This window comes from Xiphophorus couchianus, chromosome 18, assembly GCF_001444195.1.
Source record: "Xiphophorus couchianus chromosome 18, X_couchianus-1.0, whole genome shotgun sequence".
Classification (NCBI taxonomy): Eukaryota; Metazoa; Chordata; class Actinopteri; order Cyprinodontiformes; family Poeciliidae; genus Xiphophorus; species Xiphophorus couchianus.
In genome coordinates, this window is record NC_040245.1 from 5,490,230 (window position 1) to 5,512,402 (window position 22,173).

General features: G+C 39.0%; 1 protein-coding gene across 6 annotated transcripts in view; it reads right to left on the minus strand.

The window, feature by feature from the left end:
• The window catches only part of nectin1b (nectin cell adhesion molecule 1b), a 230,942-nt gene extending 220,526 nt beyond the window's left edge, over positions 1-10,416 (minus strand). Inside the window, exon 1 of one of the 6 annotated variants that reach the window (XM_028045709.1) lies at positions 9,147-10,416. In XM_028045709.1, coding sequence (XP_027901510.1) covers positions 9,147-9,198 — 52 coding nt within the window. In that variant the 5' untranslated portion in view covers positions 9,199-10,416. The remainder of the gene's footprint in view (positions 1-9,146) is intronic. The other 5 variants (XM_028045710.1, XM_028045713.1, XM_028045714.1 and 2 more) reach the window with 5 other exon arrangements.
• Positions 10,417-22,173: the final 11,757 nt, after the last annotated feature.

Below are 22,173 nucleotides of genomic sequence, written 5' to 3' on the forward strand. Positions count from 1 at the left end.
GAAAGGAAAAAACCCCAAAAATGATGCAGTGAAAGGCTGCTTTCTTCTTGCACGGCAGCTTGGAAAAATGAAGAGATGGATGCGGCTTTTCTGAAAAGGAAGAAAATGCTTTTAGTGGACATGACCAAGTAGTAACTATAGTAACTGAAGAGAGAAACTGAACAAGTTAATGGTAACGGCGCTAACTGTGACGAGCTCTCCAACACGTAATATTTACATTCCCATCAAAGATCTGCATCTACTCAGGAATCATAGTAAGTCTGATCCATTATAAGACCTCAAACTATCTGACTGATGGGAAGAAAGAGACAAAGCGAGAACAGTTAGTCGATCCATTTCCAGTTCTCAAGAGAAGAACAAGAATTTAACCATTTAATCTCCTGACAAGGATCAGCTAAATAAGGAAGAGACTCGATCAGAAAGGCTCTGGGCTATATTGGAGCCCTTTCATTGATTTTCTTTGCTGATGCTGCGATTTGAATTGAAGTACAGGAGAAATTCTAAGGATTTAAGGTGTAGAATTGCAGCTGTAACTTGCTGATAGATGTGTTGTTCCTTCCTGATCTGACATGATGGCTGTCTGAGGTGATGGAAAGGGAGCAGGAGAGGACATTGGACAGACCGAAAGCCAAAAGCAAATGCCGGATTTGATACCGAACTCTATGTAGTGACTAAAAGGTTTGGTAACCTTAGAAAGCCAGCCTCCAGGAGAAACTTTACTGCTGATACTTGATGAAACTTCCCCAGCACCCTAAAATAGCTACACCCAGTGTTAAGTGACTTATGCCACTTCGTTATCGGACATAGAAACAACTGCCAGCTAAATAAACCTAAAAAGAGCTTTAAAATACCAGGTTTTTTGTGAGGAACACCATGGTGAGTCATTCAAACACATTAAATGGAACATAAATTCTGTCCAAACCGACTGGGGTGACAAATCGAATCGTTTCGAGGGAGTACTTAAACAATTAAATATAAGCTATAATGTAGTTGCATTTGTGCACACACACCTCTCATGATAACAAATTTTGCTGGACAATGAATTGTTTCAGAAATTATTGCTATAGATGATAATATTGCCATTTTGTGACCATTTTCAACTAATATAATAAAAATAACGGTATGTTAATGCAAGCACACCTTCTCAAAGTCCTATAAATGTAACACTGGAACTGGCAAATCTTTTAGATAACCCAAATAAATAAATAAAGCAACCAAAACAACAATAATTAAAATGAATTATGAAGTATCTGTAACAAAAATTGTGTTTTCAAAAATTTCAATCATTCAGCTTAGACAGGAAAGGACAGGAAATATTCCCAGTTTGGACTCTTGGGAAAAAAAAGTGCAAACTAACAACTTCTTGCTGGGTGTCAAATGTTTATAGCATTTTCAAAATGCCATATTTTCAACATTTGTTAACGATTGTTGTCCAAATGGAAATTATCCAGCTAATCTTTATTTATGATGCAATTAAGTGACTTATTGCTTATTGTGACAGTTTTACACACACCCTTAAACCAAAACAAGTGTCCAAATGAAGCATTCAGTTTTCCTTGGTAAGAGTTAACTAAAATCACACACATTAATATTTTATCACACTTTCTGCAAATGTCCCAGATTTTGATGACATTTCATGCCAACAGGCCCCATTTCAGGAGACCTACATCCTAGATGATCCATCTCAAAATGTAATTGTATTTATTCTGGTGAATCTTTTTGTTTCTTTTATGGCATGCTGTACTCATAATGATGCTGAAAAATAAAATCTTTCTTCAGCTTTTTAGACAACGCCTGAAGGTTTGGGGCATAAACTGACTGTTTTAGTTCGATCAACTAAGCCCAAAGCATGATGCTGCCACCACCATCTTTCCCTGTGGACATAGTGTTTCTTTGGCAAGGCTGTCAAATGAAATGTTTTTTTTTACATGCAAAGTGCTGGGTGATTTTTATCTATTTTTTAAATAACCCCAGACCCTGATAATGCCACTACTGCATTTCACTGATTATGATGTCAAACACACATTTCAAACATTTTTGAAATGTGTGTTTTTCTAAGCCGACTTTTACAGGAGGAAAAAAAAAAAAACTTAATTTAACATTCATTCAGTCCTCCACATGCAAGGAATGCTCCATTTTGTGATAACCTTTCCATTATTTAGGCCCAGTGCTTCTCGCCATGCTTTATTCATCTACTTTGTGATACGCAGTCTTCATGCAGAGACCACAGGGGTAAGCGATGATGAGAATCATGAACTTGAAAAGAAAAGAAAAGAGGTCCCTCTTTGATCAACTAATTCAGTGTATAGAATAAAACCTAAAAGAGAGGAAACACAGCTCCTGTAATTAATGGACAGCCACTCTATGTCTACAATCACCACAGACAGAATAAAGGAAATGGGAGCTTTACAGAGACACTTCATGCAGTGTTCTGAGGGGGATTTGCCAAAGAGCTGACAGTAGATCCACAATGAGCTAAATGCTGTGCGAGATGAAGTTTGAGTGGCCAAGTGCCTCCATTAGCTCCAACAGCAAAAGTGAAGCTTAATCTTCTGTCAGCTTCCCTCCAGCTAGTCTCCCAGGACTCACAGCACTCTCACCCATCCATCACCTCAGCGGGGACCAAAGGGAGTCTCCCCAAAGAGCTGAGGATCAAAGCAATTTGCATTCAAACTAAAAGCCATCACGGCCCAACAATCCACAGAGAGACACTTTATTTTATGATATCATCCAAGAGGAAGACAAAAACGCCACGGAGAACCAATTAGAATTTCCTCCGCAAAGAGGATAAAACATAAACAAAGTGAAAACGCTAATTATAATGTGACTTAGGCCAGCAGTGCTCCCTCCATGACATGCATGCAGGTGACAAATTAAAGGGGAACCCTGAGCACATGATTGGAGAAACAACAAGTGCAAATGGATGCATGCAGGTGTGCCGCACGCTGCAATTACACAATTAACTTCCACTCATGCGAAGAAAAATGCAAAACGGGCCAAGTTCGTATCAAGTTAGAGAGTGGAAATGTGACTGAAGCGTGAGGGTTGACGTGGGAATTAAAGTTAAAAAGCCAACTGGAATGACTTTACTTTCTAAACCGAACTGTATAGTTGAACTATGATGAAATCTGAGGGAAATACCACAGAAAATAAAGTATAGAAAATTAAAAATGTGTTAAAACCTCAAACTTCTATGTCTTGCATTGAGGTCTTATGTGATAGAACATGAAGTGGCTCATAAATGTAAAGTGATGGAACTACAGAGATCCACAGGTCAGGTTGGAGAATCTCAACCAACCTTACTGTAAAACATGGTAGTAGCAGAGTCATGCCATGGGGATGTTAAATGAAAAATAACCTCTTGATGATAACAAAAGACCTGACTCAACATCCCAAACCATAAGGCTAAAGCTGCAATGGAATGGTTTAGATCAAAGCTCATTCATGTGATCAACTGGCCCAGTCAAAGTCTGAGCCTAAATTCAATTCAAAGTATGTGGTAAGACTTGTAAATGTCTGTTCGCAGATGTTCTCCTTTCAACCCGACTGAGGATGAACTATTTTGCAAAGCAAAATGAGTAAAGATCTCAGTGTCTACGTGTGCAAAATTAATAAAGACATCCTGCAAAAGATCTGCAACAGAACTTTATTCAATACACTGCGGGTGGTTGTAAGCAAAATGTGAACTAGTTCAAGGGGAGTGAATACTACAGCATGGGGATTATATGAGAAAATCAAAGAGAGACGCTGTTTTGCTAGTTTTTCACAGGTGGGTAAACACACCAGCCGCCCGAAACGGTTAGTTAATAAATAACAGGGAAGGATAATAAATGTGGCAGGACTCGACACGAGGCTCTCATTTGGTGGCTCCAGATGAGGCGGTGCCCATCTTGCAGGCAAATTTCAGGTCCAAGTTCTTTTAAGCATTCATCTTTAAGCACTGATGAAACACTTTCCAAATCCTGATGGAAACGGCCTTCTTCCAAGAAAAAAGGCACGAGGTCTCCTTGAAGGGTTTGACGAAAAGATACGGAAAACATGTCGGGCCTCTTTTTTTTATAGTGACCGTATCCCAACCCAACCAGGGGAGATTTGTTCAGATGTGTTGGACAGAACCTTCATCAAAGAAAAAGAAGTAAGGGAATAACTTGTGTAGGAAAGTACACATCCCTCCATGAGTGTTTCCAACACTTCAAGAACTAAAGAAGCCCTACATTGGTTCCACACTCATCATCAAACTATTTTTTCCCTATTCCAAAAAGAGCTTTTAACTGTCCTCAAAGTTCCTCTGCTCACAATCGATCCATCCAACTGTACTGTGTGACATTCCCAACACAAAAGTGCTTTATACGCTTCAAATGAGATTACAAAAAACAAACAGTTGCTGCACCACAGCATGTGACCATTTGTCACAAGTCAAAGTTAAGTGCTGTGTGTCAGGCTTTCAACAACAAGCTCAGAAATCAAGCTGCCCAATTCTTCATCGCTTCCGACAACAGAGCAGAGGATCGGCAAATCCAGCAGGAAACATCAGATGTCGACTTACAGCTTTTATGGGACATCGCATGGGAAACGAAACGAGCAAACAGTTTAGGGGTTAGTGACATGAAAATAAATGCAGATGTGTGAAGTATCCAGCTAGATTTTCTGGAGAAACTCATTTCAGAGAGGGAGAGAGGAGGAAACATGTTGAACAAACTACAGCAGTCTGCAGCAAACTCAATTCACAACCTGACGAGCAGTTACGAAGCCACAGATAAATCCGTTTTCATCCTGAAAAACAGCCTGGACATCCCTAATAGCCACATTGAACTGTAAAATTTACAGATGCACCTATTAAGTTTGTTAGAGAACATCAGCAGCATCTTAGAGACCAGAGGGGTTAATGTTGACGTTTGGCAGAAGCTTTGAATCTCAAAAAGTCCTCTGCTCAGTTGACATCAATTATTAACTTTTATTTTTTCTCTTTTTAACAAAATATGGTTAATTAAATGTAACAGAGTCAATTTTCACATCCCCACACCATGTTACATAAGATCCATCATGATGCTATTACAGCTTCATAATAGGGAATAGTGCCGTTACCATCACACTGTAAAAAAATGGTGACATTATGTTGGTTATAACATCATGCCTGCATGCTGCTGCCACCACCATGTTGCTTTTTTTAAAGGGATTGGGACCAAAACTTTTTACAGGCTGAAAAAGAGTTAAGATTTGGGTTGGAAGTTCACCACGACTCTAATCATCCAGCCAGAGATAAAATGAGTGGTTTAGATTAAAGCTTTTCCTGTGATGGAATGGCTCAGTCAAAGTCCAGACCTAAATCCAATAGAGGCTCTATTTATTTAACGATCCATCAAATCTGACTGAGCTTGACCTTTTTGGGAAAGAAGACTGTGGGGGGAATCAGTTTCCAGATGTTGAAAGCTGGTAGAGACATACCCCAAAACTCAGACCAAAACCCTTCCAACTTCAGCCAGAGGGAATGTTGTCTCTACAAGGAACTGACTTAAGGAGGACAAATAGCACACTCTTATCTAATTTACTTCTGTAAAATTATTTGAAAACCATACATTATTTGCATTCCAATTCACAGCTCTCCAATAGTTTCAGTCCCACTGAAATACATTAAAGTTTGTGGTTGACAAAATGAGAAAAAGCTGAAGCGGTATGAATACTTTAGCAATTCACTTTGATTTCCCAAATGTGAAGCCTTTCTAATATGAATAATATAAGTCAGAGAATACCTTTACACCACTGCTCATACTTATATCAATATAGGCTGGAATAAGCAGCATGACCCTCCAAAGGAGCCAAGTCATAAAAAACAGACACCTGGTTGCTAACTCAATTCACATCCAATTAAATATCAGCCTGGAATCCTGGAGAGACTGAGCACTGATATAAGAATGCAGACCGGAGCTGCTGCTGTTATTCACAGATCTATTATATTCATTGTTCCTTCCATTTGACAGTCTATTTGGCAGGCAGCTCTGAACATTTCTCTGTTTACGAATTTGGGCCTGTTTTGTTTTCCACAAATGGCTATTACCATGACAAGCACAAATGCCTCCCAACCCGTGGATAACTGCAACAGACTTCTCTGTGCTGCTATGCATTCATTTGTCTGAACCTTCTCTGACTTGTTTGTGCTTTGGTTAAAAAAAAAGGGGGGGGTTGGGGGAGCGCATGAAACATGCTGTATATCAATTAGGCCATCAAAGACAGGGGGGCATTTATGGTATCGCCCTTTAACCTCAGGGTGAAAGACCGAATTCTTGTGTTTGCAAGTCAAAAGAAACAGGTCCTACCAACTCATGTAGCAAAAGAAATTAAAGTCTCTTCTCTCCACAAAGATGTCTGCAGACATGAATTATTTAGCTGTTTTGGTATCAAATAAAGAGAAGAATATAAACATGAAGCGTATTTATACAGTGTCTTAATTATGCCTCAATATCAGCTCCTGCTTTACTTGAATAGGAAATTTCCAGGATGCTTGAAGGGTACTTTTTGAGACATTTTCTGCACACTTGATTGAACAGCTTCAAACGATTTCCACCGCGAATCCCAAGAGACCCAGCTAATCCTGATCTTCTCCACAAGCAAAGGGATCATCTCAATATAAATCAGACAGCGCGTTTGATCAAAGTATTCAATCAGTCTTAAACACATGACCCCACAAGAAGCCTCGCCGCCAACAAGGTCAGAATCTCGGTTGTTCTCAAGCTACAAAAAAGGGAGCTGAACGAGGTAAAATATCCCAAAAGGAAAAATTTATTAGACATAATGGAAACCTCACATCCACTAAACACATCCAAACAGCAGCCAGTCAGGGGGGGGAGGGAATCAACCCATCAGTGCCGATCAAAACAACATCTGATATTTCTTGACCACACTTGACCCTCTTCCCTTTCTTACTTGCAATTGAGGCTCCAGACATGTAAACAAACCGGTAAAACTTTCGACTAAACCTTAAATGCCCCCTTAAGCATAATGGATCGCAAACACGTACGCACATGTCTCCTTGTGGGCCTGTTTTGTTTTCCAATTAGAGCCTGTCAATACAACCTGAATAATGACACTCCTTCCAATGAGTCTGATGGGCCTATTAGGCATGTGTGGAAATAATCAGAGTCACTTTGTGCAGCATTAATGTCAAAATGATCAATGTCAAAACATCACTTCAGTCATCCACTTATCAGCTATCGCCCCTTCAAACATACATAAATGCTCTATAACAAAGGCATCTTAGAGGGAATTAAATATTAGTCATTAAAATCTTGTAAATGTGAATAAAGTGCATGTAAAACACGGTGTTCAGTAAATTGTCAAATTCAAACATGAGCAATTTTATTTAGGTGACAAAATCTGACTAAATATTTTGATAAACTTAAGGAAGATGTTATAATTAATTTGCTAAGGCTAATATGTTTAAATAGGTTATATTACATATGAATATGAAATCACAGAAGAAATTATGTTATTTTGTTGGAACAAGGGTTTAAGTTTGTATCCAACTAATTTTTAGCTAGCTTAGTGACAGTGCTAATGCTAAACTCACACTGGCCAGCAAGCTAAGCTTCTTAATCCTGAGGGCGTTTTCAATATGTTTATATGAGCTGTATGAACTAATATATCAACTAAGTAAAAGTTAATAACTAAAGATTTGTGGCTGAAAAGAATTTTGTGTTTGAGCAAGGATTTGAGTTTTTATTTATCTAGTTTAGCAACAGAGCTAATGCTAAAGTCAAACTCCATAGCTAGCTGAGCTTCTTAACTGTACGGCAGTCATTGTTAATGAACAGCACATTTTGTTCTGACAATGTCTTAGAAGAGATTTAAAGTTGTTATAATTCCAAACTAATTTTTAAAGACAGAGGGCCAACCAGAAGAGCACATTTAGCTGAATGTTAATTCAAATTTACATTGGTTTTGAAATTTAACTGATTTCTCTAAATGTGTTTAGCAGTTATATTTATACAACTTCAATTTTAATTAACATTTCCAGAAATGTTAATTAAAATCAATTGAAATGTATAGAATGTGCTACAACAAATTAACTTTGTTTTATCAGTGTTGCTTTCTCCAAAACTTTCATAAATCAGATTGACAAATTTCAACTGAAAATGAGTCATTGTTTTTCTGAAAACAGTGTTGCCACCCACCATGGGGCTGGGTGAAAATTTGCATTTGGATTTGGTATTATAACTACAATCTGTATTTTGGAACAGGTTTTGTGTTTTTTTGTGGTCCCTAGAGAAAGGAAAATCCATTGGGCAGACAAGAGAAAACTTAAAGGCAAATGGAAATCAATGTTTGTCAGGAAAGTTGGAGTGGTTCATATTCATCTGTAGCGTGAGTTTATTAAATATTACATTTTTAAGTATTTCCCACTGTTTATTTATTCATTCTCTCCTATTTTGGGGTGCCATCTTTAAATCCCCTTCACTCATTCCTGGCTCTGCTTCTCACCTCCCTCTACATGACAGCAGCATCATAAAACACCTGAAACGTATTCTGTCTTTTGGCCTTTGACAGGTCACCTCAGGATTATTATTGACCCCCATTTGACCCCCAATTAAAAACTTTGTGGCTGCCCTCCTGCCCTTAAAAACCCCAACATATCACTAATTAACCATAAAAAAAACAACAACAAATTTTCACATCATTTGATCCAATTTTGATTGTTAGCGTTTAACTGCAGAATAGGAGGCAAGAATAACACGTTTCAATTATCATTCCACTGCACTGCATGTCGCCCAATGGCCATTAAAATGAATTATTGGGAAACTTAAGGATGCCTTGGCCTGCATGACTCGCACATATCGCCATCTGCCTGTTGTCCTGGTAAGTTCATTATTTGGCAGCCCAATAAGTATTCTGCAGCCGTTTTTATTTTGAAGAGGTTTGGTTTATGAGACAGAGAGAGACAAAAATAAAATAAAATAAAATAAAATAAAACGCTTTCCAATTTTCACCTCACTAGTCTTAAACACCTTGTTGCCAAAACATGCAATCAAATTGATTCGCACCTCCAAGTGATTAAGAACAATCATCCTTCACACACGCACACTGAGACGGGAGGTCATGGTGAAACAAGGCAGAAGATTCCCTGCTGGTGTCTGTGGATTACTGCGGCTTACCTTGGACCTGCAGCCACAACAGGAATCCCAACATCCCGGCGAACAGCTCCATGGCTCCTCAACTATCCCGGTTGGTCTCTTCTGATAACCTGAGAGCGGATGGACGGGACTCACTCGAGGCGACAAAGAACACGCATGCAACTTCTGCAAATCCCACTTCGGCCGCAGACCGGTCTACCTCTCCCTCACTGGGCTACAGGAGACTTTCGCAAAACTACGTTTTCGGCTGCGCGACTCTCCGTGCCAAAGCATCAATTTCACGTCTGCGACGAATTCCCCCCCCCGCTGGGTTGGCTCTGGAGAGTTTGCTCTGGATGGGGTCCCCGGAATGAGATCCAAGCTGATACAGAGTTCCAGTTAAGAAAATATCAGGCGACGACAGAAAGCGCTGTTGAGTTTTCCTCAGAGGGACTCTTGTAGTTTAACCATCCAGCCTTTGTTGCTCCATCCACCGCTGCGGCTGCTCAACTCTCTCTCTCTCTGTTTCTCTCGCTCTCCTCTCTCTCTCTCTCCGCCTTCCTGTATTGTGGATCAGAGGTAAGTGGGCGGGAGGACCTCGATCGATGCTGCGTTGGGAAGTTTCCAACACTGGGAAGGTAACTCCAAGTATGTGGCCGTTTCTTAAAAACAATAATAACTTCCTCCGAAAACTGACAGTGCACCTAACGGATCACGCTTCCCAGTTTCAGTTCCGCAAGTTGCAAATTCCTCCGGTCTGCAGCAGCTTCAGCAGACTGGGGAGGGAGAGAGCAGCACAGCCGGCCGATGAAGTTGCAGTGACTCTAGAGATCTCTATGCACGCTCTTCCGCACTTATCTCGGAATATTTTGGGGACATGAAATGCAGCGTTGCTGGTCCCGCTTTGCGCAGCGCCCCGCAGATCTGCCACCACAATGTGTTGCCGACTATCGCTGACGCTTTGTTAGGGATCGGGTGACGTTGGTGCTGGGGAGGAGCCTGGACTGTCCTGCAAAACGTTACAGCGAGCAACGGAACCCTAACTTCAGGGGGGGCAAAGAGACATACTGAGTGAATGAATAGGAATTAATAACATTGTAAGGTGAAGGTGAAGATGTTAGCTGTTGTAGTTTTTGGTAAACCACATTTACCACATGTGGTTCTGGCACACACCCAGGGCAGCACTTTCCAGGGGCGTCACAAGCACCCAAAATGAATTTGATATTGTTTACTTGCATGCCTACTGGGGACAGAGTGTCCCTGTTTTGACTTCAATGTAAGTAGAGAAAGGATCCATGTTAATTTACCCCTTCATCATTTCATGCCTTTTAGTTGTGGTTATTTTACAGTTTTTTTAGGCTTGAAAATTAACCATCAGTCACATAACATTTTATATCAACCATGCATTGATACCTGGGTTGGAAACGTTTCATAACCCCCAACAACCACAGTTTAAAATTATTCTGTAATTTTACTACTACATTCTTCCAATTTATGTAGCTGTACTCTAAGGTAATGTTAAATGAAACTAATAATATTAACAAGGACACTTTGGTTTGTGTGGTTTTTGTTTTATTTTCTGGTATATTTTATGAATTTGACAGCCAATTGTGTAGATCAGAGAAAAAAACGAAATAAATTGAAATAGAATGGAGATCAAAGTTTCTAGATAAAATATACAAATTAAATATGAAATTTCAGAATTTAAATTCTTTTTATCTGAATAAATTAGTAAGCTAAAGTCTTGTGAAATTAGTAAACAGTGCACATGTAAAACAATGTGTATTGTGTAAAATGGGAAAGTATGAAATAGAAAAGGGGTGATTGTGTGAAAATTGTGTGAGAAAAAGAATATTCATTTTGGGAGGTTTGTGTAAAAAAAAAAAAAAAAGTTACAGATATGATGGGATGAACTCAACAGTGTCGGTTTTTGACATGGACATTATGACTGAAATAATTGGGTATGAAGCAATCAAAGTTAGAAAAGGGGGAAAAAGTGCAAAATAATAAAATTTTGAGCTGCATGAACTTTCAAAACATTCTGTTTTAATGCTTTTTTCTTGTCAGATTAGCACTATGTTTGATTAAAAAAGCATTAAATTACACTATGTAATTAATTATTCTCCACTGATTATGGACTGTTTAAACCTTACGTTTGAGGTGGGCTTTGGGGGTTAATGAACCAGAATGAGGGCCTCGCCCAGGGCAACATTTATGCAGAAACCACCACTGCTTATGAGGCTAAAATCCCCCAAGCATACATAGAACCACTTCTCTTAGCTTGTGGTTTAGTTTCTCAGTTAAAAAAACAACAAGAATGGGAGATTCCTCTTTGTATTTTTATTTTATTTTTTTTACTTTTTATTTATATATTTATTTTTACTATTACTATTGTTTTTTCTTGTCTTTTCTTTAAGACCTTGGACAAACAAAACGTTTTTTTAGAACATAACAAGTGAATTTCTACATGTAATCTGTAAGATGTGTGAGATGTGACATGCACTGGAAAATCTGAATAAAAAAAGTTAAAAAAACAAAAACAAAACAACAACAGGGAAATGCAAACCAAAACCAAAGGTAAAAATTTGCTGTTCAGAAAATTTAACTTGCAAATGTTAAAACCAGAGACCAGAGAAAACGCTTGCTTCTGTGTTTTACGATTTAGTGAGTTTCTCACAGTCTTTAAAGAAAACACAATTCAGAATGAAGGCCATCCTTCTCACTTTTTTGCCCTGTTGAAATCTCACATAAAGCTTGTTTACTAATATTTTTTTAGAGCCTCTACACCACCTCAGATTTTGCAAACTTCCCTTTCCGATCCAATAGAACATGACAGCGTCATGAATCATTACACCATTTACTGCAAATCAATTAAGTAATTGACAAAGTGTACATTTTTGTGTGAGCAGGGACGCACCACAGATCCCCTCAATGGCGCCTGCAGCAACCACAGCCAGAGTTCATGTGAACCACAAGCTGAATAAATAAGTCGGGGGGTTTGGGAGAAGGGGGCTGAGTTATGATCCAACCCGTTACATATTCGAAGCGAAGTAAGAATTTTGTAAATTAAATGCAGAGGAAGCGATGACTGCTTTTATAATGATTTTTCCTGCCAGAAAAATTAGTCATTATGAGCGTGTGTGCATGGGTGGAGATATATTTTACCTTTTGAGCCATTTGACTAAATGTTTGTCACCCACATTTCCTTATTTTCCTCATATTCCTACTCAGGCATTTCATCCTTTACTCCTGACGCATCCAGACAGGATCAAGACGGTAAAGTTAGGAGGTAAATGAATGGTGGGATGAATGTGATAACGCTTCCCTCTTGTGGACAGTGGTTCTTCTGATAATTACAGATGGCCAGGGTTAACATGCTTAATGTTCAAGCTAGTTCTAAAAACATTCAGAAGACTTGAACTGTCTCACATTATTTTACGTCACAGCCACAAACTTTGTATGTGACAGATTAGAAATTACATATTTTATTTACAACTGCCTTTCAAGACTTTGCAGATTGCTTTACATCAACAACATAGCATATTGTGAACAAAGGATTAAAAGGTGCTGCAAACAGAACAACATAGCAAAATACAGAAGTGTTTGTGGTGCGTTTCCTGAAGATCTTTCTGTTTTTTGATCACTCAGCTTTTCAGTTCCGCCTTTATATTTTTTATTTTTCGTAGCGTGGTTTCGCTTCTCCCTCTGCACAGCTAACACAGACCATGAATCTGTAAATAAAATTTTTATTTGTTTATTAAGAATGAGAATGCTCCTAAATTTGATGTTGTGGTTTAAGCACAGACAAATTAAAATATTTTAAATTGCTTACTGTACTGTAACAGAAATCACAAGATTTAGAGAGTCTCTTCATTATTTACTTATTAACAAGGACAAGTACATGAAACACACCAAATGTGTGTGTCAGGGCATCTCTAAAATAGTTCAAAGCATCCTGTTTATATACATGTCTGCATGTGTGACATGTTTGTAATGGGGGTACTGCAGGCTTGCATAAACATTTGCAAGTAGACGGAAATGAACTTATTCTGTAAACACCGAAGATGTTAACTTTCCACACGGACAAATGTCATCTTGGCTACATTCAGACTGTGTAAGGAAATATAAGGTTAAAGGAAAGACTGAATTACAAACAACATTACAAAAAACTAAATAAATACATAACAATTGATGATTAATAGATAAGTAACACATAAAATTATGATAAAGAACAAACATTGTTTCCAATATTTAATATTACATTTAAGATTTAATTGAAAGTGCGAAGAACAACCTTCATATTTTGTTGTGTTAGCATAGCTACAGTCTGGTGTTTGAGCTTGGTTTGTTTTGCTTTTTAACTTGGCCAATTAAACTTTGCCTCTCTCCCAGATTTTACCAAATCTGTGTTGAAACAGTTAGTGGTGGTGATGTTCTTTACAGGAAAAAGGGCCCCTAACAGATACTCTGCCAAAGGCCCCTGCATGACGAGCTAGAGAAAACTGCACTGCGCATCTGTCCACTGGAGGCGAGAGAAAAACAGGGACATTTGATTAATGTGGTGCAAGTAGGACAAAGCTTTTCCATTTCATGACTGTTGAGTGTTTCATAAGTGCCACAGAGGCTATTTGTTTTTGCAGGCTGGCTTTAGAGGAAAAGGTGTTCTGATCTTCGTTCTTCTTTGTCAGTTGGCTAGTCCTCTAGTGCTGGGCCATTTTTTACAGGTCCACTCCAAGGTTTGAGCAGATTAGTTAAAATAACAGTTTACTGCTTGACTATGTGGGGAAAATGCAACAGCCTTTTCATGGGCTAACCCACTGGGCCAATAAATCATTGGCCCACCGAGGAAATCCCAGGATCTTGATCTGTGGGGAAGGAGAGGACAGTGGCGTTGTCAACGAATGAAGAAAATTTGCTAGATTTGCAGGATGTGGATTTTGGGCCAGTATGAAGTATTTCAATTTTATGTTGATTACATTTGAGGAGATAATGAGAGAACCAAACTGCCAAGAAGGGAGAAGGAAGACAAATTGTCTGGTGGAGACGTAGAGTCGGGTGTAATCAGCGTAGCGAAGGAAATAGGTTCCCAGGAGCAAGAAGGTAAATAATAAAGAGGAGTGGCCCTGGGGTTGGGATTGGAAAGACTTTAGAAAAGGGATGTTGGAAATTGGTCAAATTATTAACATCAATAGGGACTAAACCAAGTTTCTTAAGTATTGGTACTTACCAATACTTAATATTAAGTATAACAATAATACCAATACTTTATGTTATTTAAATGATGCAGGAACAGAACCAGAGGTGAAGGAGGAATGGATGATGTCAGTAAGACTGAGAGAAAACAAAGTTTGTAGGCAGAGGGACCAAAGTAGAGGTGGAGGCTTAGATTTATAGACTGAGGATATTTCACTGATGGATGGCAGACTGAAGCTAAGCAGTAAGCATATTTGTAACCAGTTGTGTTGGAAGGATGTTGCAGGTGAATCTTTTAAATTTTTGAGGAAAACCTAAGTTCATAAATTTATTGCAGAGGGTAGTGGAATTCATGAGGGGAAAGATGTCAGAGGGCTGGAGAGCATTACTACATGTAGAAAATAAGGTGCGTGAATTTTCATTAGGTTGAATCAGGGAGGCATAATAAACAGCACTGGAAGTAGTGTTTTTGTATTTCAACAGGTGATTGTGATACATGTCCTTGTGAATAGTAAGTCCAGTTTCTCTCGTGAGCCACTCCAGACGGCGGGCCTCAGATTTGAGCGGCTGTAGTTCTGGTGTTTTTGGAGGGTCCAACATGTCCAGAAGGCTTTGCAGTATTTTATTGTAATGAGATACCTGTCCATCACAGATAGTTACGCTTTCTCTGAGGAGAAGGATGTTAATAGCAGAAGAGAGAGGTGGGAGATCAATGTTCTTAAGGTTTCTAAATGTGATGGAACAATTTTGAAGAGTGGTAAGTTAGGCTTGAAGGAAGCAAGCTTATGATCAGACAAAATAAGAACAAAGGTATTACGCCAGCACAAGAAACTAGATCTAGGATATGCAATTTTGAGTGTGTATAGGAGTCAACATATTGCTTCAAACCATGGCTGTCCAAGCCTGATATGAAGTCCTTTTTGAGGGAGTTGACCGTATTGTCCATGTGAATATTAAAGTCACCAAGCAAAATGACATTTGAAGACAGGGAGCATAAGGTGGCAATATGATCTCAAAATTAATTTTAAAAGCTCAGGTCTGGGCTGGCAGCTAAAATACAGAGAGAAGTACCATGAACGTTCAGTGCAATGGATTCAAATGTCTGGTGAGGAGAGTCGTGGAGAGAGGACACCTTCCAATTCTACTTGTTGTAAAGTATCACAAGGTCACCTTCATGTCCGGAGGCGCGAACTTGGCAAATGTACACAAATCCAGGTGGAGTGCTGAGGTTGAGCTCCTCACTCTCTGCAGGTGGCTGTCAAGTCCTGGTCAAGCAGAGAAAATCTAATTTATAGTTGTTCACAAGACCATGAGTGGACCCTTGTTGGAGAGAGAGTGCATGCTAAGCAGACCCACAGAGGCTACAGTCAGTGAATCCATTATTAGTCTGCCTGGAAAGGCTAGCTAGCATGCTGAGGTCAACAGTCCAGTCAGCCGTCCGCCTGACTTTCTGGTGGGGCGATGACTGGAAGTCCACAAGTATGGAATATTGTTTGCGCTGTAGATGTTATGTCTCTTGGGTTGTCTCTGTATCTGCTCAGCCTTGGTGGATTTGCAGCTGTGCCACCTTCTCTACATGACTGATTAAATTGTGTTCTGTGAGATGTTGAAATCTTGGAAAGTTGTTTATAACCTAAACCTTTAAACCGCTTCATAATTTCATTTCCGACCTATCTGTTAAGTACATTGACCTTCACAGTCCTAGTTTACCAATGTTTTCTAATCAATATTACTCTATGAATTATGTGACATCTGAAAGTAACTGGTTATACGTTTTTATAGGGACTTCAAACAAATCACAACATGCTTTTCAAAATGTTTTTTAAATGCCAAAAATGTATAAAAGTTACTATTATTTGTTAGATTGTGTTTGTCTTTCATACAAATCCCAATTAATGCTCTGAAAACTTCTGCTTGTAAATGTACAAAATTTCAAGAGGTATACATACTTTTGCAAGGTGGTGTATTTATTAGATAGTCAAACCTAAAAATCTAACATTTTTCCACAAACAAAACCCTAACCTTATGAAAAATGGGAAAAGCAACCTTATCTTACAGAAGAAGAATGAGTAAGGTGGTCTGAAGAACAGACAGAAAAAACAACGTGAAAAGCTGTACCCCACAGGTGAGTAATATGCCACACCAGCAATTCAGCTAAATGTATTTTGAACAAACATTTGCACAAGAAGCACAGAGATAAACTCAAGACTTGACATTCTGCTTTGTCAAATGCAAAGTGTTGAGGTGAAAAATTTCCAAAAGTTTCTCCCAAAGAAATGGTTTAAACAAATGTAAACACGTCAACAGAATGCTGGACGCAGCCAAAATGTATTACCGTCTATTGACAAGGCGCATACAGGAAATGGAAATCCATGGATGTCACACAAGATAGCAAGACTGTTTCCTACAGCGTGGAATAAAATATACAGTATAAATTAATGCCGTCAATTTCCTTTTGCTGCATTTTATCATTTGGAAGATAATCATTTTATGTTGCAAACCTTGAAAGGTCAGAGCTACAGCAACGCCGAGAGACAGCGAACGGTAAATCGAAAAGACATGGAGAATTTGAATGTGAAGAGGAAGGGAGGATAGAATCCTCTCCTCCAAGGTCAACTTCCTCAAGTGTGCCCCCGAGCGAAGCCCTCCATGAGGGCCAGGTGCTCCGGGATACAACTCGAGAGCGTGTAGCTGCATGAGTCAAATATCCACTGAGAAAGAAGGAAACAAGCAGCTTCCATGCTTGACCAAACGTCTTGCGAACGATAATAGGTTAACAAACTTTGGGTGTGCCCCTTGCCTTTTGTGCTTTAACTCTGATGCTCCCTTCATCGAGTGGATGAGGTGATTGATTTACAGGCAGGCTGATGAAATTTGATACACAGACTCTGAACTACTGACAGTGCCAGAGCTCAAGGCTCAGACCTGTGCTGCTGTGGATCTGAAGGAGCCTTCCTGCATAACAATGTCCGTCTGGAGATGGACAAGGAAAGGTAACAGGCTTAACGGTAACAAATAAATATTGGTCTGATTTTTATTGGGCCAGATGATAATTTCATTTGAAACAAGCAAAAAACCCCGACTGCAATTCAACTTTTTTTTGTTTCTTATTTTTACAGTAAGAATAAAGGTGTACCATTTCAAATAAACAATTACTAATATCACAGAGTCCTGAGAGAATTTATGAGAGAACTCTCAAGGATAAAATTTGGGTTATCCTCAAAAGTGTAAGATGTTGTGGGTTTGTATTATTCCATCTGTCTTCAGTTCTTTTCACACTATTCTGACTGATAGGTACAGTTTGTTGAACTGTAGGTTCTCCAGCTGGAATAACAATATCAAGCATAGCTACCCTACACCTTTAGCAGTACCATAAATACCAACATATTACAAACACCCCAGAGTTACAGGTTAGTTTTCATCTGTAGTCCCTCAGGCTGCTAGGAAACAAACACCAGGACGTTAAAGCTCAGGAAAAATGGTTCTTCCAAATGACCAATGATGCAGAGCATACCAACAAATTAGCTACAAAGTGGCTAAAAGACAAAACAGTCGTCGTTTTGGAGTGTTTATCACAGTCTCTTGATCTCAGTCTAACAGAAAATATGTAGAAAGGCAGACGGTGGCAAAAGAAATGTTGCCTATCTTTTTATGCATCATGTGTAAATATCTGCTTTCAACTGTTAATGAAACAATGAGGCACAGAAAATATTTTATGAGAATGTTCACTCATAGCTTACGCAGTAAGATAATGACATTGAAAAAATTGAAAATGACTTAAGCTGAAAGGAGGCTAATTAAAGATAAAGAAGCTGTCAGATAATATCGAAATGCTCCATTTTTCTTACAAACATATTAATGTCAAAGCCTCCACCAGTTTGACAAGAGTTCAATGTCAAGATGATTCAAGTTAGACAAACGCAGTGTCAGAAAAGTGTTGACGTTTTTGTGAAAACAATATAATGAGACAATAAGCCTGATAATCAAGCAAAAATGACACTTATTTTATAGAAAAGTAGCAATATTAGCGGTAATTTAATCATTATTTTACCAGGTAAGTTGGTTTGAACAAATACTTAGTTTCATCAAAGACCTGTTCAGAAAGCATCAGGAGGAAAACAGAATAACAGAAAACAAGAATCATACAACCATCATCATACTGACTAAATGTACATATGATAAGCCAACTATTTTTAAAAGCAGGTACGTCGATCACATACTGCAGATTTTTCCTGAGTTGATAAAAGTGGATATTGAACTTGAGGTTGTGAGCTTTAATGTTCTTTGCAGGTTGCTCCAATTATTGGGTGCAGCGAAATTAAATGAGGATTGACCTAATCACGTACGGACTGTTGGGATGATCGCACTGATGAAGTTATTAGAGCGCCGAATGCAAGTGTTGTTGGAAATATTGATGAGTGAGTGAAGGTATGAAGGAGTTTAATAAATTATAGTTTTGTAGATGATTTTTTGTACTAATTTATGAATCTGTGCAAATGTAGTGTTGGCCAGATTACAAAATGAATTGCAGAGTAGTGCATGATATCTGGGCTATGAAGTAGAGTTTTAGATGCAGACATAAAACAGTCAAGGATTTGGAGGATTGTCATTTTGACCAGACTGGGCTTTGCAGAATGAGGCTGCAGAGCTGCTTCCGGTTCTCAAGACACTGAAGATATTAAAGAAATAATAAACGAGAGACGATTCTGACGTCTCTGTTGGTAACAGAGTAAGTTCTGTTACCAAGGAAGCATCAGGAATAAGTGTGAAGGCATTGGTTTTTAGGTCTTTAGGCACATAAATTAAATGACTCAGATGCGGGTCTGACGGCACAAAAGGAGGCCTGAAAAGAAAACAATAGAATGGCCAGCAGGAGACCTGACCTGAATCACACTGAAAGCCTTTTAAAAGAGCCGTTGGATCATTACAGAACCAGCAAAACTGCAGCTTTACAATGCAGCTATACATTGAAAGGACAACAGAAACTGCCAGCATTCTGGTAAATGGAATTTAAGTGTTCAGTGGAATCTTACAGCTCTTTCTTATAAAAAAAAAAAAGCATGCAGATGTTCCCTCAGCATATTCTAGGTCTGTTTTGTCATCTTTTCTTTGTGGGATTATGAGCGGAAAACCCTGTACAGATCAGCAGAAAGCATCCTGATCAGATGACTGAATTCCCTAAAACAGGTCATTAAAGGTCGACGTCCTTCAAGTTTACGATGTGTCCTTGTTCCAACACACCTGATTTAAATAGATAAATTACATCCTCAACATGTCTTGAAGTTCTCCAGAGGCCAGGTAATAAACCAATCATTTGATTCAGGAGTGCTGACCCGGGGTGACATCTACAATGTGTTGGACAGCGGCCCTGGAGGCCCAACTGCCAGTGTCCTGAGCTGATTCTTATTGATGCTGAGGAGCAGAAGCCATTCTCCAAGCTGTCCCCAGAAAACCAACAAAAGTAGCCCACATTTACGACTTGTTTCAGGCAGAATCTATCTACGATAATGATAGGAAATAGATTTAACAAAAAACAAAGCCTTTCAGCTCCTTCCTTCCAACACAGTCCCTAAAGACGCTACAGGATGAACTAACATGTAAGTATTCGAGCTGAATGCATCAAATTAACATGAGGAAACAAGAAAAAGAAAGCTCTGCTGGACCTCTGCTAACTGAGTCCCCTCAGCGCTTAATAATGTGCAATTATACTTTAATAAAGAAATTATGGATCATTTTAAAACAGCATCTTGATTCAGAGGGGTCGATAATTATCTTAGTAATCACTTAGGCAAAAGAGATCTTCGAATTTGGTTCAGACAGGGACACAGATTATTACAAATACTTTGTAGAGATAAGAACTGGAACAAAAGTAATAAATTCTGCAGCTCCCGGTAATCTGTGCATCTCATTATTGGACTCAATGCTAGAGTCACATCCCCGCAAGCAGGGGGAATTAGCTTAAAAATGCAAAAATAACAACTCGTCTGTCTCGATATTAATCACACAGCACACTTCAGATCCGTGGCGACCCATTCAACCTGCCAGAAAGACACAAACCAGCTCAGCAAGGAAAACCCTCACAGTGCTGCACTGCATGAGGCAGCTAATCTGTTTTACAGTGAGCACACTCAGATAAAGGTCCCAGATTAAGAAGGGCAGCTTCTCCATACACTGCTTTTTCAACAGTGAACTTTCTTTCTCTTCAGATACAAGTCAAAGACGCAAAATTGGCTCTCTGGGTTTTTCTAGCGTGCATCCCAATTAGAAAACAGTAAATCCTTGAGCATTAAAGTCTCAGTGGGTCCTGAGAAAGGCTCATAAAATGTAGAAATGCAAGTTTTCCCAACAGCTTTGACGGATGATCGCTCCGTGTTGGACAAATCATACAGACAGAACCTCTGGAACTAAAGACGAAAACTTTAAACACGATCATTTATGAGGTAAATGCATAATTTGTCTGACCTTTGCCCTCTGCCTAGAATTTGTGCTCCTGCAAGGCGACTATGCAAATTTAACCACCAGTTCAGCAATCGGCCTTGTGAAATATGCAATGTATAATTTGTTGAGTTTAACGACCATATTTGGTGACATTTCCTAAACTGTCCCATCCAGGATAAATAATTCTGCAATAAAGTGAAATGAATCGGAAATAAGTTTAACCTTTAATAGGATTCTGGGTGTCTGTATGCAGCTGTACTTTCTGCCTGATCGGAGACAAAAACCTCTAAACAACCAAAGCCGAGACTATTTAACATTTTTATGAGACGTCTCTGGTCTCTGACGCTAATGCTCCGGGGGCAGTGGACTGTCTTCAATGCCTACACTCTTGAGAGGCATTTGTTTTGCAATAAAATCCCTTCTCTTGGCTGGTTGGACTTCAGTGAAAACATTCAGGGATTTATCACAGAGAAGTTCATGCAAATCAGCGTTGCTTAGTCAAGTTACTTATCATTTAGCTTTTTATGGAGTCCAAGGTGGCTGCAATGTGCGATAAAACTCTGGAAATAAATAAAAATATCCAATCACAGTAACACAGCTGGGGACTTTTTCTCATACAAGCACAAAGACATGTGTGCAAACACTTAAACGAAGGTTCTCTGGTCAGCTATGACCAAAACTTAAAACGATATTCGTGGAGGAAACCTAACATTGCACATCATTGCAAACATAATCCCAATGGTGCATTGTGGTGATGGCAGCATTGTTCTGTTGGAATGTTCTGTAACAGAAACAGAAGTGGTTACGATGAATTGTGTGAAACAAAGGAGCTGTGAATCCTGTAAAGAGACCAGTTGAGAAGAAGGACTTGAGGGATGGTTCATACACCAGCAGGGCAAGATAACCGAACGAACAGTCAGATAAGTCAGATTTCTGTGTCAGAAAATGTCTTGACCTAAATCCAGTTAAGCATCTGTAGCCAAATCTGAAAAATGGCGTTTAGAGATGAAAGAAAATTCAGTTTCAAGAAGAAAAAAAAACAAATGGAGACGATGAAAAACTGTTCCAATTGTTATTTTAGAAAAATCTGGTTCTCAAAAGGTTCAACATGTATGTATGCACATCACACTTTGATTTTTATTCATAAAAGCATTGCATTTTGTGGACCTTTATCCTTTCATTTCATTGCTGTACACTATTCTTGTCTTGGTCTATCACACAATAAACACCACTGAGGTTTACAGCGGTAAACAAACAAAAGAGAAAAACGTTCATACACTCTCCTGTTGAAAGGCTCTGCAAACAGATGTGACAGCTCACACACATGTAAATGCTAAATCATCAAAATGAGTGTATTCAGCTGTTTTTTCCTGTCCTTTAGTGTTTGAATCTTGATCTTTTCCAGTCACACAAACACACGCACACCCCCCCCCCACCC